The sequence below is a fragment of the Ixodes scapularis genome, unplaced genomic scaffold (genome assembly GCF_016920785.2).
Source record: "Ixodes scapularis isolate PalLabHiFi unplaced genomic scaffold, ASM1692078v2 PGA_scaffold7__128_contigs__length_106722199, whole genome shotgun sequence".
Classification (NCBI taxonomy): Eukaryota; Metazoa; Arthropoda; class Arachnida; order Ixodida; family Ixodidae; genus Ixodes; species Ixodes scapularis.
Genome location: NW_024609882.1, coordinates 11,139,533 through 11,157,858, shown reverse-complemented (window position 1 = coordinate 11,157,858; position 18,326 = coordinate 11,139,533). Strand labels below are relative to the sequence as shown.

General features: G+C 48.7%; 2 protein-coding genes across 2 annotated transcripts in view; both read left to right on the top strand.

Moving 5' to 3' along the window:
* Positions 1–17,241, top strand: part of LOC8040215 (mediator of RNA polymerase II transcription subunit 25) — a 41,333-nt gene extending 24,092 nt beyond the window's left edge. The window contains exons 14-20 of the mRNA XM_029972606.3: positions 831–1,194; positions 8,846–8,935; positions 10,480–10,542; positions 11,270–11,668; positions 12,274–12,399; positions 12,998–13,072; positions 15,079–17,241. Of these exons, the coding sequence (XP_029828466.2) occupies positions 831–1,194; positions 8,846–8,935; positions 10,480–10,542; positions 11,270–11,668; positions 12,274–12,399; positions 12,998–13,072; positions 15,079–15,333 (1,372 nt within the window). The 3' untranslated portion in view covers positions 15,334–17,241. The remainder of the gene's footprint in view (positions 1–830; positions 1,195–8,845; positions 8,936–10,479; positions 10,543–11,269; positions 11,669–12,273; positions 12,400–12,997; positions 13,073–15,078) is intronic.
* A 398-nt stretch (positions 17,242–17,639) lies between these two features.
* The window catches only part of LOC8040206 (MOB kinase activator-like 2), a 48,124-nt gene continuing 47,437 nt past the window's right edge, over positions 17,640–18,326 (top strand). The window contains exon 1 of the mRNA XM_029972601.3: positions 17,640–17,791. Within this exon, the coding sequence (XP_029828461.2) occupies positions 17,787–17,791 (5 nt within the window). The 5' untranslated portion in view covers positions 17,640–17,786. The remainder of the gene's footprint in view (positions 17,792–18,326) is intronic.

Here is an 18,326-nt window from a genome sequence, read left to right as displayed (position 1 = left end):
AAAACTGTTCGGAAGAAAAGTGATGTCTATTTTGTTCCGAACGCTTCTGTTCACGCATTCCACTGCCCCACGGTGCGTGAACGCGACGCCGATACCCAACGACTTAGCCGTGACGTGTTGCAGCTGTGGCCAAGACTGTAGCGTGGACTAACACGGGACTGCGAAATGTTTTTGCTCTATCTGTTAAATTTAACCTCCCCTGACTTGAGCTATAAAAAGATAGACATAAAACGTTTTTGTTCAATCAACATTCGCGTGCCCAACTTTGGGTCGTACGCTTCGAATTCGAATTTTGCGAGGCATGCCAAATGAGTCAATCCTTACGGCTGCATCCCATACGAGGTGACTCTGGAAGAACTGCATTTCACTAGAACGATAGTTTTTGTGGCATTAGCGAGATCAAACATTGGTACTATCTGTGAGAAGCGGTCGTCTGTAACGTCGCCAGACGTTTTTCGAGCTGAGAAAGGAAGAATGGTACGTGCAGCAATGATAGGAAATATATGTAATTGTGGAGGGTTATATAGCTACCTAAAGGTTTTAAGGCACACGGTTGTAAGTGGTCGCGAGTGCGCGGACCGGCCTTGGGGGTGACCCCCGAGAGAGATCGGCGGGCGAGCGCGTTAGCCCACCGCAGCTCGAAACACGCAGAGCGAAAGCCTGCGATGCAGAGCCCAGGGACCCTGAATTTACCGCACCGGCAAAATTCCTCGTTCACGACGTAAACCGGCTTCGCCGCATCTCGAAGGCAGACCGACGTCTTGGCGTCCGAGCACCAACGCCGAATTCTGTTCAGGAGGCGTCGAGTTGACCGCCCCTTCCCTGCCCAGGTGCGCGGACAAGTGGCCCCCAAAGCTCACGCTGCAGCTGATGCCCAAGACGATGCTGATGAACGTGGTGCTGGCCGTGAAGAACGCCGCGCGCTGCGTGGTGCTGGCGTTTGGGGGCGGCCCAGAGGGGGGCCCCGCCGCGGCGGAGGGCCTGCACAAGCTGTCGCGCTTCATGAGCTCGGCTTGGCTCGGCCTGGTGCACTTTGCCAGCCCCCCGGCCGACATCAAGCTCATGCTGGTCGTGTACATGCCCGACAAGAACTTCTACATGGGCATGATCGCAAACGACCAGGAGACGCTGTACGGCGCCGTCAAGCAGGTGGTCGACACGCACCGCAAGCAGCAGCAGACCAAGTCCAAGATGGTGAGTCCCAGACTGCTCTCTGGTCGTGTAGGCGGCTTTGTTCCAGCTTGCTCTTGGGTGCAGCCTATTGTCTGTTTTGAAGTTAAGCAGTTAGGCGTAGAAATAGGGACGAGTCTGTTTGCTCTGCCTTTTTCGTGAGAGGTTGTGCGTGGTAGTTACCCTTACTTCCTTTCCAAGTGGCCAAGTCGCGAAGTCTTGGTCGTAGTGATGTCCCCGGGAGTTTGGCCGTCATAAGTGCAACCGTAATCTTATTGTAAATTGCAAAAAGGGCCTCTTTTGTCTTTCCCCCTCCCCCAACCTTGTTTCAGATGCATTGGGAGCCTGTAAGTGCATTTTTTTTAACCTTCCGGTTTCCTAAGAGGGTATTGTTGCGAAGCAGATGGAAGCTGTGATAATATGAGTCGAAAGCTGCATCGATGATCGAATGAGAAACAGGTCCCAAACCGTGTTTGATCTGACAAACTGGAAGCCAGGGTAGACAAAAATTTGGATCAGTATGATTTTTTTATGCATCTCTTCAGGCTGGCCAGAAGTTTAAATATGATTGGTACAGTTGCTAGTCAAGTAGCTGCAAACGGTCTTCGTAATTGGAGTGGTCGTCATTAAATATGATGCTAATGTATAGAATATTTGTGTGAGTAAAACGTGTGCAAGTGGGCTAGGTAGTTTTATTTAGCGATTAGCAACTTAGGTATTGGTGTTGTACTTTTGGTGTTGCATTGCCATCAGCAAAGAATATTTCAGGCTCTGGAGGTCTAAAAAACATCTGCATTGACGGATAAATTGGAACAGGAGTTTTATAACAATATTACTTTGATCGAAAGCAAGACGCTTTTAAAGTTTACGTTCATTCAGTTTATGTATTAGTGCAACTCATTGCCTGTAGATATACTAGTCTATGCAACTAGCTAGGTCGATATACTAGATTTGAAATGTTTATTGGGTGTGGCTATTTATTGAAATGGTATTTTATATCAGTCAAACTGAAGTTTCTACTTTATTCATCACATTTAAAAAGATAGGGGGCAACAGTGATGTGATTGCTGTGCCATTTACACAAAACTGTGCCAAAGTGCTTACCCTGCTACTTCCTGCTACATTTTACGAAATATGAAACATTTCCACCAACGTTGCACCAAAACCTAATTTCACTTTAACAATACTGAAAATATAATAGCTCGAGCCTCGCTACCCAGCCGGACCGTTACGATACACTCGTGCAAATTTTCAGAACTTTTGATTGTCGCCTCAAATGACATAGTACTGTCGATTGCATATCGTTTCAAAGACTGACAGTACTCGGAAGTTTCGCAGTAATTCTCACGTTCATGGTATGTTCTAAAGAGTAAGTTAGTTTCGTTGAGTGCACTTGTCACGGTGCACTGGTGTACTTTAGAGAAGCGACAACCACGGAGTATTTGTCACACTTTTGCGTGTCTTGCTTCCCCGCAGTGCACCTGTGTGCTAGTGAAAAAGCACTCCTCATGAGCGAGGCTCAACAGTATTTCTGAATGCAACTTGGCTTGTATGACAGACTGCAGTATCCTGGCGGCACCTCTTTCCGATTTGAAATTCAGCAATGATACTTGTACTGTAAGAATATTTACATGCACTCTTTTTTAGGTTTATCTTTTATGCTAACTCCATTGTTTAGTTATCATTTTTATATAGGTGTTGTGAAATGGAACTGTATTGGTAGGAGCAGTGGGTGGAAGCTTGGGAAGAACCTAATTGAGTTTGGCAAGACTAATTTTAAGAAGGCATATTGATCATTCACATGCCCATTTTTGTTATAAAGTTCCACATATAAAATGTAATTGACATTCATAATCAAATGACAAGTGCTTGTTTCTTAACTGAAACATTGTAGTTTTATTACGACCTCTAGATCACGAAGAAAACAATAATTTAGGTGCTTGAAATTACTGTGCTCTACCATTATTTTATTGGGATTCCATACCTAAAATAACCCTTTACAGCAGTTAGTGCTGTCCTTCATCAGTCATTTTCTTGTTGTGTCTGATGCTTCTCCACACAACTGAATGTTAGTTCTGTGTTTGAGGGAATCGCTCCTGCTGTGCCATTGATGCTAACAAAGGGTTCCACGTAAGTGAGAGGGCAAAGTAGACATTGCCTTTTAGTAGAGTAGATTGTTGGGCTAGTTGGTTTTGGAATTTGGAATACATTTTAGCGCTCAAAAAACAGGGACAAAGAGGCGAGAAACAGACAGCACAGTGCGCTACTAACAACTGATTTTATTACGTGAAACGACACTTTTATGCCATCCGAGTTTCTGATTTTGCTCCACCACTAGCCAACCCGGTGCCAGGCCGCGTCATTGAGGAACGCACGCTCCTTGTCCAGTAAATCAATTGAGGCCACGCTGACACATGCTGCACCACCCTTCGCACTGTGCTGTCTGTTTCTCGCCTCTTTGTCCCTGTTTTTTGAGCGCTAAATTGTATTCCAAATTGCCTTTTAGTTTAGTTACAAATTAAATGTGCGTCCAAGCTCCGAAAGTTTTTTTTTGCTGCCCCAAATTTGACTTTTGGCTGCTTCAAGAGCTGCTCCAAAATGGCTCAGACCAATCACATCACTGGGGCAAATATTGAATCAGATGTGATTTCATTTAAAGACAAAGATGAAAAACTATGTAGCATGAACGAAGTCGTGTCTTATGGAGCATGCTTGTAGAGTAAAACCTAAAGGGCATGGTTCGTCTTGCAAGAAATAATAAGAGTGGTGTGGGGAGGTGGCGGGCGTTTGTGAAGGCGGTATTGGCTGTAAACAAGAATGTGGCCACGTTTCGTCTCGGAAACAGGCTGCAATGGCAAGCGTGCCTCTGGCTCCCAGCCCCATGTTCCAGGTAAACAATCCATCATAGCACACAGCCTACCCGATTACAAAGCAGCGGGCTTGATCAGACATTCCCGTATTTCGTTTATCCTGGCGTCTTCTGAGCGTTGTGTGTTTCAGGGATATGTGTACAGCGAGGTGAGTACGGACATTGGGCGTAACCACTCTCTCTCTGCACTCTCTTGCTTGCTGCGCTTCGGTTCTGTCTATGAGTTTGCTCCAGCCTAATCCGCCCAATTGCCCCAGCGAGTCACGCCGAGTTAACATCTGTATGGGAAAGAACCTCTGCGCCTTTTGGGATTCTTGTCTGCCAAGTTGCAGGAGGTTTAGGTAAAGGCTGTGGGGCCAATGGTTACCTACGCATAACCTGATGAGTTCGACGTTGTACTTGAGTGGTGTCGAAGGTTGGTGGAGCTTCGAGGGTAGGCTACGCAAGTGGTAGGATTGGCGGTGGGGTACACTAATCTCTATAGGAATTTGCTGGATCGTGCATCCCCACTTGGTCGCTGCAGCGCAGGTGTGGCCACCGGACGGCCATCTTGCATGTAGCAAAATCGACTTTTTTGTGCGTTGCTGAGGCTGGCGGCAGCGTGCTGAAGACACGTTTTTTACTCGTTTGTCGTCATTTGGCGAAGAAGCGTTTAAAACCTTCTGTAAATGGCAAAAATTGCCTTTAAGAACTCGTAAAATATTTTTACGAAAGTGCACCGCCGCAGGAAAAAGGCACAACTCACCGAAAACAAGTTTCGCCAGTCTCGCGTGGCGTGATCAAAGCTTCCTTGGCACGCCGAAGCGCTCTGTCTCTGTGCCTTCGCACGTTTGGATACCAATCAAGAATCGATGCCGTGTGGATCTGTTTCGTGAGTGCAATGCACATGAAGACGTATGTGCCTCTGGAGCAGTGTTTTACTTTACTCTGACAACTGTATTTGTAACTTGCAGCACTCGCGGTCCAGAAATGAGCTTGATCCAGTGTCCAGTGGGGACGGAAGAGGGGGAGAAGGGAAGGGGGGGCACATTTTTGCTTTGTTTACTATGTAGACGCTTATGGCAATCAATTCAATGGAACAAAAATCTTTATTTCTGTGCAACTGGAGGATCCAGAACTCTGTGACCGATATATCATGCAAAGACATCTATGTGCGACACACCTTCAAAACTTTGCCGCGACGTACGTAGATTCTTGATCAGTATTTAAGCATGCGAAGGCACAGAGACGCAGCACTTTGGCGTGCCAAGGAAGCTTTGATCACGCCGCAAGACCGTTGAAACTTGCTTTTGATGAGTTGCGCCTTTTTCCTGCAGTGCTAATGTTTCGTAAAAATTTTCACGTGTTCTCAAAGGCAATTCTCACCGTTTACATAAGGTTCTAAAAAACTTTCTCAGCGAATGACGATGAACAAGTAGAAAACGTGTCTTCAGCACGCTGCTGCCCAGCCTCTGCAATGCTCCAAAAAGTTGATTTCGATACGTGCAAGATGGCCATCTGGTGGCTGCACTCGCGGAGTGGGGAAGTGTTAGGCCTCATTCACACAGCCGGCGCCTCTCCCATCCCGGCACCGTCACGGGAGCATGCCGGGGCGGGGACGCGACGGCAGAATGTCCGAACAGGCCACGCAAGCAAAGCAACGGCGGCCGCGACGACAGGATTGGATTGGATCGGTTTGCTTATTTATTCAACTTAAATTACAAAATAAAGAGATAATTGTGCCTGAACATTAGTGTGCACGTTTCTTTTTTTGTGAATTAATGATTTGCGTCTGGTATTAGCAATTCCTGCCGAAAAGGAACAAGAAAAACAACACAATAAGGGTTGGCTGACTGTTGGCAACCGAACGATGAAAAATCTTCCAAACTTAGCGAAACTTTTCTATTTTGTTATTGCTCGGTTTTCGATGGGGGCGGGACTCCGTCATCCGCCGGGGTGCCAGTGCCGTAGAGCAGCTTCCTACGTTGCCCGGCACCCGGCGCGGCACAGATTTCCGGAGAAAACCGGGCCGAAAGTCCTCTCCCCTGCCAGGAACGCCCCTCGCGACGGTACCGGGATGGAAGAAACGCCGGCTGTGTGAATGAAGCCTTATCCAGCAGTTGTCATAGAGGTCAGTGGTCAGGTGCACTGATCTCTTTAACAATTTGCTGGATCACGCATCCCGCTTGGTCGCTGTAGCAGCAAGTGCGACCACCAGACGGCCATTTTGCAAGCAGTGAAATCACCTTTTTGGAGCGTGGCAGAGGCTGGCAGCAGCAAGCTGAAGACACGGTTTCTACTCATTCGTCGTCATTCACTGAAGGAGTTATCTTTTGGTTACAACAACAGCGCATGGGTTAGCTCAATGGGCTGGTAAATTTCGCTCATTCTTATAGGTTAATATCTTTTGGTTACAACAATATATAGACGTCTATTTATAGATAACAGTTTCAAAACAAAAATGAAGTAGTGTATGAAATGCTGCGCGAGGGATGCTATTTCTCTCATTTCTTGGCCTCCAAGAGTGTCGACGGTTTTCGCGTTTTCCCAGATTATAGGTCTTTTCTCCTATTCCCTAGAAAATATGTCAACGAGGTTGTGCCATACTGACTGGAAGCCTTTGAAAAGATCAGATCGTTTTGACCGATCGGGCTCACTCCCCTGACTCCCATTCAGCCTCGAACGTCCCCACCTTCGATCGGCCCGCGTCGTCGTCATAATCCGTCCAACATTCCAAAAGATAGCTCACGAATGGCGCTCGTATTTGATTCTACTTAATTTTAGGCTGGAGTTGTCTGTGGGGCTTGGGCTCTTCCGCTTCTCTCTTCTACACGCTTTTGCTTTTCCTCTGGAGGCCCGTAGTTTGTCGAGAACGGGGCTGGACTTGAGCACCGAGGTGGCGGGGCGCTTGCTGTTGCTCTTGCGTACAATGTGGGAAGGAGCATTGCGCTTGCTCGCTGGCAGACGTGGCGCTTGGCATGCAGACGTCGCTACGGTGCTTGGGGCACGTCTCCGACTGGTGTGTTTGGTGTCCCGTTCCGCTGAGACTGTCGGCTGTCGGGTGTCGCGATCCCGGTGGTTGGTGCTAGAAGTTCCGGCAGAAACTACGAACGAATGCGGGTGCCGTTGTCACGAAAGCGTCTCAACTCCTCGCTGCATAAGCTTCCACGGACTGTCAAGCTAAAGAACGGCCTGCAGCAGGGCGGGTGTCTGCCACACACAACACCACCGCTGCGACACTGCCAGGATTACAGCCGGCGAAAACGCGACACTTTAGTGACGTCGTGAGGTGGGAATCGGGGGGCTACTTTTTAGGGCGCAGTAATCACACCAGTCGGAGAAGCGTTCCGAGCACCTGTTTGGGCGAGCCATCGGACGCTCCGTGTGGCAACGGATGCACCCGTCTGCGCCTCTTGCGAGACCTCTAAGATTGTGACGAATGGGTCCGTGTCGCGGAACCCTTTGAATCGGGTGTTGGCCAGCGCCATCTATGGTTGGTGACGGGTTAAAAGTTTGGGGGAAGCTCTCCCACCCCTTTTGCCTTTGGCGGAGCGAACGCAGGTGGGGAGGTCACCTCCCCTCTGACGTTTGCTCTGCTGAACTGGAAAGAGGTGGGAGGGGCTTCCCTTGAACTCTTGACGTGTCACCGACTATGGCCGTGGACGGGCGAAACGTAAACCAGTCTGCCCAGGCTATTGTCGTGGCGAAACGGTGTCCAAATTAACTTGCAGCGAAGGATTATTGGAATGTTGCATTAGATTGGAGCAGATGTTTAGTTTGGTGCATTTAACGCACTGTTGCATTTTTATTGCGTGAAACTGTATAATGGTGGCCAGTTTTGCAGCGTGGATGGTAAGAACGCTCGTCCTCATTGTGTCTCGTTTTAGTGTACATTTTGCGTGCGCACTTTTGACTTTGGAATTCTGCCTGGAACCCTGCTTTATTGTTTTGTCTAATGCGGCAGTAATGAATCTGTTGAAAAGGTAGTATCAGCAAAACAAATTTGCAGTTCTTTGTTTTGGGGAAATGGGGGTGGAGGAGCAATTACTAGTTCTGACGAACGGTACTTGAAGACAATGTTACCTGGCAGGAGAGCTGGTTGTTTACATTTTAAGATGCGTTTGTCCTTCTTTTTCACCTCCACCTTGAGTTTTAGTATGTCGAATGGTACTTACCTGAAATTAGAGCTGGAAGTATGCGAAGCCTACGGAAGCACTTAGTATCAACTTCACAACTTTATCAAGTCTGGTGATAGAAGGCTAAAGCAGTTGTGAACTCGATAGTAAGTGCGACAAAGGCTGAAGCATAATTTTGGAGTTGTGAGGCTTTTAAGTGAATCAATCAATTCACTCATCAAAGTATGCATGCGGAAAATTAATTTTTAAGGGAGCATTTCTACATAATTTAGCCTTTCTTTTCTTTTGCATAGGCCGAAAGTATATTAAAAAGTTCAGCTCTGTACAAACCAAATACTACGTTCTCCAACCAGATTATAAAAGGGCCAGTTGATGCAACTGGAGCTTGGAAAGTGGGATCCGAGACAAAGAATAATAATAATAATGGTGATTTTATTCATGAAAATTTATGCAAAACGGTATGGCCTACCACAAAAGCAGAGACTGCTCGTCTGTGGGGCCAGGCAAATTTATGAAACGCCATAACATATTCAGTGATCACACTTATTATACTAAACAAGCATTTTTACTGCAGTGAGTGAAACAAAACACATCGAACATAACCAGCTGATTTTGTGGGTTGCGTGTGAGCTTTGCGTCGCCCGTCGTAGCGGCGCTTTCCGGGTGGTTACGCCCGGGCCCTTGTCTCCAGTTGCAGACCATGTCCGGCGGGACCATGGCCCAAGCCGGGGGCATGAACATGCCGGTGCCCGTCCCAAACCCCGCCATGGCCGTCAATCAGGTCTCCCTGTTTCTGCCTCCCTCCCTCCGGCCGTCGTTCGCAGAGTGGCGCCGCTTGTACGGTACCTGGAATGTGACTCCGCTTCCGCACTTTGGGTCCCTCGATTCCTGCCCAACGAGGCACGACTGTAAAACTCTGGCCTTGCCGTCGCACGCTGCAGACCCAGCAGCTGGCGGGGCGGCAGAGGTGGACGTACGGATGCCCGCTACGTCGTAGCTCGCAGTGCAGCTTGGGCGGGGACGCTGCGATGGCGGCGACGTTTGCGTCTGCTCGTCTTGTTTGTGGACGCATGTACGACCGATCGTCGAGATTGCGACGACCGACGACGTGACGTGCTGGCTCCTGAAAAAATTTAGCTCCCGGCACTAGCCGGGGTCGCGTTCCAGGAATCGTACTTCCCGCGGTTGTCTTGCCTCTGGAGACGTAGAAAGTTTGGCTGCTCAGTGATTGATTGAGAATGTTGCTTAGGTGTGCGGGTGATTGCTAGCGAGGGGACATACTTGGCTAATCGTGCCCCAACATGCCGACAGCTATAAGACGGGCTTAGGAAATTGCCTGTCCTAAATTTTTACAACCTGACATGCTCACTGGCCTGCTTCAACTTTTTTTACGCATCTTAATTGCTAAAGAATACTACTGCCAGAATATAAGCATAAGTATGTCAATATGGAGAGCAAGTCGTCTGCTTTTTGCGCAGGGGTTGCGATGACGTCAGAACGACACCAAGCTCTGATTTGCTTTGATTGAAAGGATAGTGGGTAAACCTCAATGCTAGGTGCTTCGATGGCTACCCACTATTATTTTTCTATCAGCTCTATAAGACCTCGGTGTCCTGACATCGTTGCAACCCCTGTGCAGGAAGCAGACAAACTTACGCTCCGCATTGGCCAGTTGATAGTGTTTCTTTGCAAGCAGCCATGATTTCAGGCATTACGAGGAGAATGTGTAAGTTACTGGTTAGCATAAGGCAGAGGTGACCACGTTCAACCTTGATCGGGGCTTCAGTTCCGTCGGCAGTCTGGCAACACGAGCGCTCGCACTCGCACCTGTAGTTACCAGCATAATGAGATTGGCGGGGCATGTCTTTCAAACTCGTGGCCCCTAGCACGCACCCCACGCCTCATGTAGTGCTTTGGCTGCAGGCACGTGCTTGAGACGAAGCGTGACAACTGAAGCTCCTTCCTGCTGTTCTCACCTTGTCGGCGACTTCTATGCGGAGCGCAAGTTCGTCTGGTTCCTTTGCAGGGGTTGCGGTGACATCAGAATGCTGAGCTCTGATTGGCTCCAATTGAAGGATAGTGGGTAGACCTGAAAGCAAGCTACCTTGAAGTCTACCAACTATCCTTCCAATTAGAGGTAATCAAAGCTCGGCGTTCTGACGTCACTACAACCCCTGCAAAAGAACGAACAAGCACTATGCATAGGTCATCTTTGGTGAGGGCTGCGTAGGGTTGTGGTGTGGCGTGTGGTTTGCTCCTGCACTTTTTTTATTTTGTTCTGCTTTGTTTTGCATGTTGGTTTTTTGCTCCTTGTTTTCTCACCAGGCGGCGGCTGGACAGCAGTACTCTGCTGCCATGTGGCCGGGCAGCAATATTTTGGCCAAAACGGTACAGAGTGTCTTTTGTTCTAGTCTTATTTGCTCCTAAATATTTTATTTGTTCGTTTCTGATTTCTTTTTTATTTTCATTTTAGTATTGGTGCATTTATCTTTGTTAGTGTTCCTTTGACCTTTGTTCTCGAATGTTGCTTCACTAGCTACTATTTGATTTGTTTTCCGCTCTGATGTGTGCTAGTGTGTTTCTCGGGGCGGGGAAGAGGGCATTAGAAAGCTGCGCACCCTCTGTCAGAAATACTGAGGCAGCAAAAGTGGCTTCATCTGTGAACTGGGTAGACTCATTTATGGTAATCATCTTTACTATGCGGTTCTATATCGATTCCTCGTAGAGACCGGGATAGGTGCTGGCATCGGTTAGTACTGCAAGTAGAACAGGAATTAAACTTCCACCGTGCCACGGCCGTGTTTCTTTTACCCATAGCTATGCAAAGGGTTAATGTTTTTGAGTGACACTCGACGCACGATGGGAGAAAAACAATGTAATCGCGTTAGAAAATGGCTTGCTATCTCATGAAATGCAATTTGGATGCAACGCTGTAGCAGTACAGTAAAATACAAAGAGCCGCCTTACTCGAAACAACCGACTCAGAACAACTGTGCAGAATGTGAAATATGAGGGAAAACTGGAGCCGAGACATTGATCTCGGTTTCACTTCCTCCTCTCAAACCGAAAGCTTAGCGACCTGGGTGTAACAGCAGTGTGTGCTTTTACCTGCCAGCTGATGCCTCCGGATCAACAAGCACAGCAGCAAGCACAGCAGCAGGCCCAGCAGCAGGCCCAGCAACAGGCCCAGCAGCAGGCTCAGCAGCAGGCCCAGCAGCAGGCACAGCAGAATCAGCAGCAGGCTCAGCAACAAGCCCAACAGCAGCAGCAGCAGCAGCAACAGCAGCAACAACAACAACAACAGCAACAGCAGCAACAACAACAACAGCAACAACAGCAGCAACAACAACAGCAGCAACAGCAGCAGCTGGGTGGCATTACAGGGGGACCTCCGCGTGCGGCGCTGGTTTCCCCCGGCGGCGCTCCGCCCCACCCTGTGAACCAGGCAGCCTCGGTCTCGCAGCAGCAGGCCGTGCGTCTCTCCCAGCTCGAGGCTGAGAGGCAGCAGAATCTAGTAAGTGGCCGAATGGCAGCCGACAAACCGCAGTTTCCTCGGCGCCAGAGCAACCATGTACGACAGCGTTGGCCGCCAGAGTAATGCCATGCTTTACTCCGTGTCGCTTCCCGCCGCAATTTGTTGCACGCATTACCGTAGGAAAGGGTCGAGCTGCAGCTCGGTTCCCTTAGCAACCTGCAAAGCCGAGCATTGCATTGCATTTGGATATTTCTGAACGCTGCCAGCGCACCAGCGTTGTCTGTTACTTTCGCTTCTCAAGTAGCGCTGGGTTCATATTGTCTATGCGCATCCCCACGTTGGCCAAAATACTGCGAGTGAGGTGTCTGTAACTTCAGGTGTGCCTGCGCCACTATGGCAATTAGGCCCTGAGGAAACTTTTACTCAGTTTTACCAACAATTACCATTGTACAATGAACAGTTAGAGAGATTAAGCGAATAAAGCAGCCGCCCGCAACACAGTGGCAGCCTCTGGGCCCAAAATTTAGACGTCTATCGGACCTTCCGACTTTCTGCGTCTGGGTCTTCGTTGCACAGTGTTGCTGCTTTGGCAGCCTCCAAATGGTGGTTGAGGCTCTACCGACATTGCCCTCTCGCCCGTGCAGATGAAGATCCAGCAGCTGCAGCAGACCCTGGAGGCGGCCCAGGCCAAGGAGCTGCAGTACAAGGCGGCACAGGAGCAGCAGACGATGCTCGAGCGTCAGCGGGTGGTCAACCACCAAGTGCAGCAGGTGAGTGCCGCCCTTGCTGGGTGGAGCCGCAATGGTGTCGCCCCCTAGAGTATCTGCGTATGCTCTGCTTGCGAAGCGCGCTATTGCGGGAGAAGCGATTGTCGCCCTTGCAGGAGACGTGGCGGGCGTGACAGCATGGGGCGGCGGTTCATTGCACATGCGTGCCGTGTTGTCGGTTGTCGTTTTGTCTACTTGTACACGGCTGCATTAAAATGATGTTTGCGTTATAAAAACAAAACAAAACAATTACGCATGTTTATGTGGCACACACAATGTTCGACGACGGAGCCGGTACAAAGGAGAGGGATGAGAAAGGGGCAGTCTGGGCAGCCTCGCAAGATCGCCAAGGCAATACCCTTTCCCCCATTCCCCTGGGCTAGTCGTTCGTCCGACTCAGCTGCTCGAACGTTGTTGGCTTGGTAACCTGCGCCTGCTCACGTCTGTCACGTGGTAGTGAGAGGAAAGAAAATGGGAAGGGCGTACCAAAAAACTCCCATTATTCATCACGCGGTGCGAGCGGACTTTTGGGATTTTCGCAAAGGGTCTATTTACGAACCATGCGTGTTGCGGAAGTAACGGTTCCTTTTTTTCTTTACAGCTTCAACAGCAACAGCAGCAGCAGCAACGGTTTCAAGCTGGCCAGAATTCTAACCTGAGGCACATCTTGCAACAGGTGAACGGAAGTTGCTTTCTGGTATTGGTTCTAAGCAGTGTTGGCGGTAACGCGTTACAAGTAACGGCGTTACCGGTTAAACGTTACTTTTAAAGTGGAGCTGTTAAGGGCTAGTTTCCCTCCAGTATCATCACAGTGGACAAAAAAATGTTGACAAAAAATGATTGCATCTCCACGTGGTGAATGATGTTGATTGAGGCGAAGCTCTGGTGGTGCTGATGATAGTGATTTTATTGTTCATAGGTAGTGCTGATGGTGCTGATTTTTTTTATTGCTCATAGGTAGTGCTGAGTTCCGGATTGCATTTCGACTTCATTATTACTGCTTTATGGTCGGTGAAATGCAGAACTAGTGGTTCTTCTAGCGGATCAGCTTGGATCCACTAGAAGCCGTGGGAACGCATCTCCACCGCTTAAGTCAACGGTCCATGTCAGAAAGAGAATGTGGGGTATGGATCGTGGTTATATACGCAGTTGAGCATTTGACCCCAGCGCCCTCTCGTCTATAAACGTTGAGCCAATGCATGCAAAGTTTAACGCGATTATATACGCATTTGACCGCAGCGCCCTCTCCTGTATAGATGTTGAGCGGCTACATGCAACGTTTCATCCATGACAACCCCAGCTCTTGAGTTACTACCACATCTCAGAGCCCCCTACTCGTCCCGCAGTCGTGGCCGAGTAGTTAAGGCGATGGACTAGAAATCTATTGTGGTCTCCCCGCACAGGTTCGAATCCTGTTGACTGCGCAAACATTTTTTCGAATCCTGTTGGCAATCGATGTGAGCACGGATGCCGTATGGACAAGGCTAGACCCTAAGGAGCTTTGCCCCTATAAACTCCAGACAGTTACCGCCATCTATGAGCGATGGCGGCAACCAGATAACCGCCTTGCCGGTTGTCTGGTTGCCGCTGTCGCTCAGAGATTGCGGCAACATTTCCAGCCTTTCCTAAATTTCTCTAGGCGTAGTCGTTCTCGAGAACGACGCCTAGAGGACGACGTTCTCTAGGCGTTGTCCTCAAGGTCATCCTAGAAGTCGTCCTTGAGGTCGTCCTAGACTTCGTCCTTGAGGTTGTCCGAGAGGTCGTCCTAGAAGTCATCCTACACGTCGTTCTGAGGTCGTCTGAGAGCTCGTTTTAGAAGTCATCCTTGAGGTAGTCCTACACGTCATCCCTGAGGTCGTTTTAGGCTTCATCCTCTAGACGGAGTCCTCGAGGTCGTCGTAGAAGTCATCCTTGAGGTTGTCCTAGATGTCGTCCTTGAGGTAGTCCGAGAGTTTGTCCTAGAAGTCATCCTACACGTCGTCCTGAGGTCGTCTGAGAGGTCGTCCTAGAAGTCATCCTTGAGGTAATCCTACACGTGTCCTCGAGGTCGTCCCTGAGGTCGTCTTAGGCTTCGGCTTAGAAGTCGTCCTTGAGGTTGTCCTAGACGTCATCCTCTCGGCATCATAGGCGTCATCCTTGGGGTTGTCGAAGAAGTCGTCCTTGAGGTCATCCTAGACGTTGAAAGATAACAGCTTCTCTGGTCTTCCACTTTTATGTGAAGTGGAAGGGCTCAACATTTTTCTTCAGTAACATAGTAACATACTTGTTACATTTTGAAACCAGTGTTCGCACTAACAGTATGCGCACTGTTACTATGTTACACGTACGAAACGGTTTTAGCACCGTTTTTCATGCCACGAATTTCAAATAAAAATACTGTAACTGACCCATTATTTTGTCTGCGTGACTGAGAAATGTTCCAATGTGCCAAGTACATACAAATTATTCGTGATATTTGCCCTATAATCGAGCGCAGAGAGAAAATGCACTCGCTTTTTCCCATAGAAATGCATTACCGGAAGTCAATTTCTGACTGCTCGCTCTCTGCTTCAAAATGCAACAGCACACTAGCACCACCTGAACCTCTAGCGTTTATTGTAATAACTCTATGAACTCGTGCAACTGAGAGGCTTAGAGCTTTCTCATTAAACAATACCGTCGCATCTTTTCTTTTTCTTTTAGCAAGTGCAGCAGATGCGTCAGCAGCAGATGCTGATGCAGCAGCAGCAGCAGCAGAATCAGCAGCAGCAGTCGACGATCCGGGCGCAGCTGGCAGCCAGCGGTGGCATGGTGACCGCCATGGGCGGACCGCAGGGGGGACCGCCCGGAGGCGGTCCGCCCCAGGGACCGCCCCAGCAGCCCCAGGGAGGCGGCGCCCCCGGTTGGGACGACACCGCGCTGCTCGACCTCCTGGGCGGCGGTCCGCACAACGGCTGAAATCCGTGTGGGCGGCTCGACGCATCGCGGAGCACGAAGAGTAAAGGGACCTTTCGCGTCACCTCTCGACGACTGGCTCAGTGCTGGCGGTTCTCGCGAGGCAGTTGCACGGTTAATCGAAACATCGTCGACTTCTTCGAGTGGAGCCAAGTGGTGTCTTACGTTGTCTTGCCATTTTACGACTGCAATCGGTTCTGATGCCAGCTTCGTTAATGCGACAGCCGAGATCCACGCAACGGCGGATTGCACGGCACGTCGAGGAGCGACAAACAACCGATCCAAGAATCGTAGAGCTCACCATATGCAAAGGGACAACGATGGAACTTTTCGTCCTGCCACGTGTGATTGTAAACAACCGATCCGAACATCGCCAAGTTCAGTGTACGCAAAGAGACGACGACGGAATTTCTCATCCTGCTGCGTGTGATTGCAAACAACCAGTCCAAAAATCGCCGAGTTTGGTGTATGCAAATAGGCGGTGACATAACTTTTCATCCTGCTGTATTTGATTGCAAACAACCGATCCAAAAATTGCCGTGCTCAGTGTACAGAAAAATACAATGACGGAACTTTTCTTCCTGCCGCGTGTGATCGCAGGCACTTCACTGCCGGTTGCTTTAAAAGGGTTTTTGTGAGAGTGTAAAGAAATGGGAGTGAGGAATTGAGGGACAGAAGCACAACTATCGCTTCTCTTTTTCTTCCATTTTGGGACAGGCACTGAAGTAGTAGTCACCCAAAGGTGCTGACATTTCCGCCTCCTAACGCGTTCGGGTCATGTGTGGTCCCTGCTTTGTTTGTTTCTCAAGCTCTCCTTCAATTTTCCACGAAGAACTGTACAAAACTGAATCACATTCCGATGTTTGATGACTAAGCCGTCACGATGATCAGTTATGCAAACCTTGGCCACGCCATTAAGATCACTGGCATGAACAAGTAGAAATTAATGTAGGGGATTGTCACCAGTCGACATTGGTGTTCTGCTGTTGTTTCCCAGGTATTACGTACAGATAGATGCGTTGCTAGCATGATCCATGAACAGTCCACACCGCTTGGGGTGCCCCGGGGACATTTGGTAGCATTGGGCACACTTTCCAGCGATTGCGCACTGATTTTGCTGCGTGATTCGGGGCTTGGGCCTCGCTCATAACAACAATGCAGTTTGACTTCCCGGTGGCATTGTATCGTAACGCAAGAGCGGAGACTTTCGTCTGTATTTGTGCGTGTTGTTTGAATCTTGTCACCCTACGTTTGTTTTTCTATGGCAGTGGGTGCCATGGGATCAGTTTGCAGCAGGCAAAAAGATGTATGTCCTCTCTATGGTCATCGGTGAGCAATGCTTGTATTCTATGAACAGTGTCAGCTAAGAGGCATTCCTTGCAAACATGTCTTAATATTGATCCGAGGAAAATAGAATAATATAACAACAGGTGCAGCAGAACCCCGAGTGTTCCTCGCATGGTTACTATTCTATTTCTGCTGTTTGGTTATGCCATGGCCAGCGTGGGTCTAACAAATCTGTCGTATCTATTTCACATTTGTTTCGAAAAGCACAAATTTCTTTTTTGGCGGTTGTTGCTTGTTTTGTGGTTCAAGTCGTTATCTGTTCCAGATGGTGCTAATGATTCTATACTTTTTGCTTGCACAAAAATTTTTGTTCAGTTTTTTTAACGAAATATTAACTGTTCAAAAGGTGTTGTAGATATTAAAAGCTGGGCTGTAGCCTGGAACTACCGTGAAATTTTTTGTCAGTTTGCGAGTCTTGCACAATGCTTGCGTAGTAAAGCGGCGCAATGATGGAAAGGTTGTCACTATATTTTGGTGATCTGTAATGATCTGATCTTTGGCTCATCCATGTGTGTTGCAATGTTCACTGTAATAAAGTATTTGTTTTTCTTCTTTTTCGTGAAATCTTTGAAGTTCCTTTCGTTACTCATTTTGCATTCACTTGAGCCACTTCACAAGTTTACTTCCATTAAATTTGTTAGATGAAATTTTATGCATGCTCCTTTGCTAACAGCAAAGTGACATGTTTATGTTGCTTTGAGTAGAAACTTAGTGAAGTGAAAAAAAGAACAGCAGGAACGTCTGACATGTTTTGGGAGGAGCTTCCCTTCTACTGTAAGCCTCTGCTGCTGCTCTTTTCTCTTCGTTTGTGAATTCCTTGGTGAAGGATATTTATCGGCGCATTTGAATCTGCTCTACCGAACCGAACGGAGAGCAGACCGAAGGCAGTGCCAGTCAGCTGATCGGCAGCCTGTGGCGCCATCTGGGGACGCGAAAGCACACCACGTCCGCGGGCTTTGAGTGAAGTCTGGTCGGCCATGTTGTGTGTGGATTGGTGTTATGAACCCAGAGCCGCCGTTGATGAAGGTTTTCTCCCAGTGGTAGCGTAGCCCCAAGCCGCCAAGCTGGATAGGCTACCGGAATACCTGCGCGATACTGTGGACTGGTTTATGGGGTAAGCACAACGCCCGCTTTTGTTTATTATGCCCGCCTCCCGCAAAGCTGCTCGCTGGCTGCACTGTCTCGTCGCCACCGAGAACGGGGAAAAAAAAAAAAAACAGAAGAAAGAAGAGGGTCTTCTCTTTTGGACAGTTTTTGAAGCAACCGCTAGCTAATCCGGGCACCTGTTTCTCTAATCCGCTTACCTAATCCGAGCGCTACCATTTCTCCCCGGTGGCATTTTGAGAGCATCCGCTTCGTGCTTGACGGCTCCGGTAACAACAGCAACAAACGCTTCGTCGCTGTCTCCTCGATGCTACCAAAATAAGCGGCGACTTGGTGTTGCTTGCTTTTACGTCCCAGGTTCGCTCGAAGAAAGAAACGAGCGTTCTCCGGGTATCATGTTCGAAGTTTTTACTGCTCGCCCCACGGGACATCTTTGACTTGTTGTTGTTTAGCGTCAGTGCCCCAAAGTCGCGCTTCGTTTGGTGTGGTGTGTTTTTGTTTTGTCGGTATTTATGCTCGAGAGAAGCAACGTCTTTCAAGGTCTG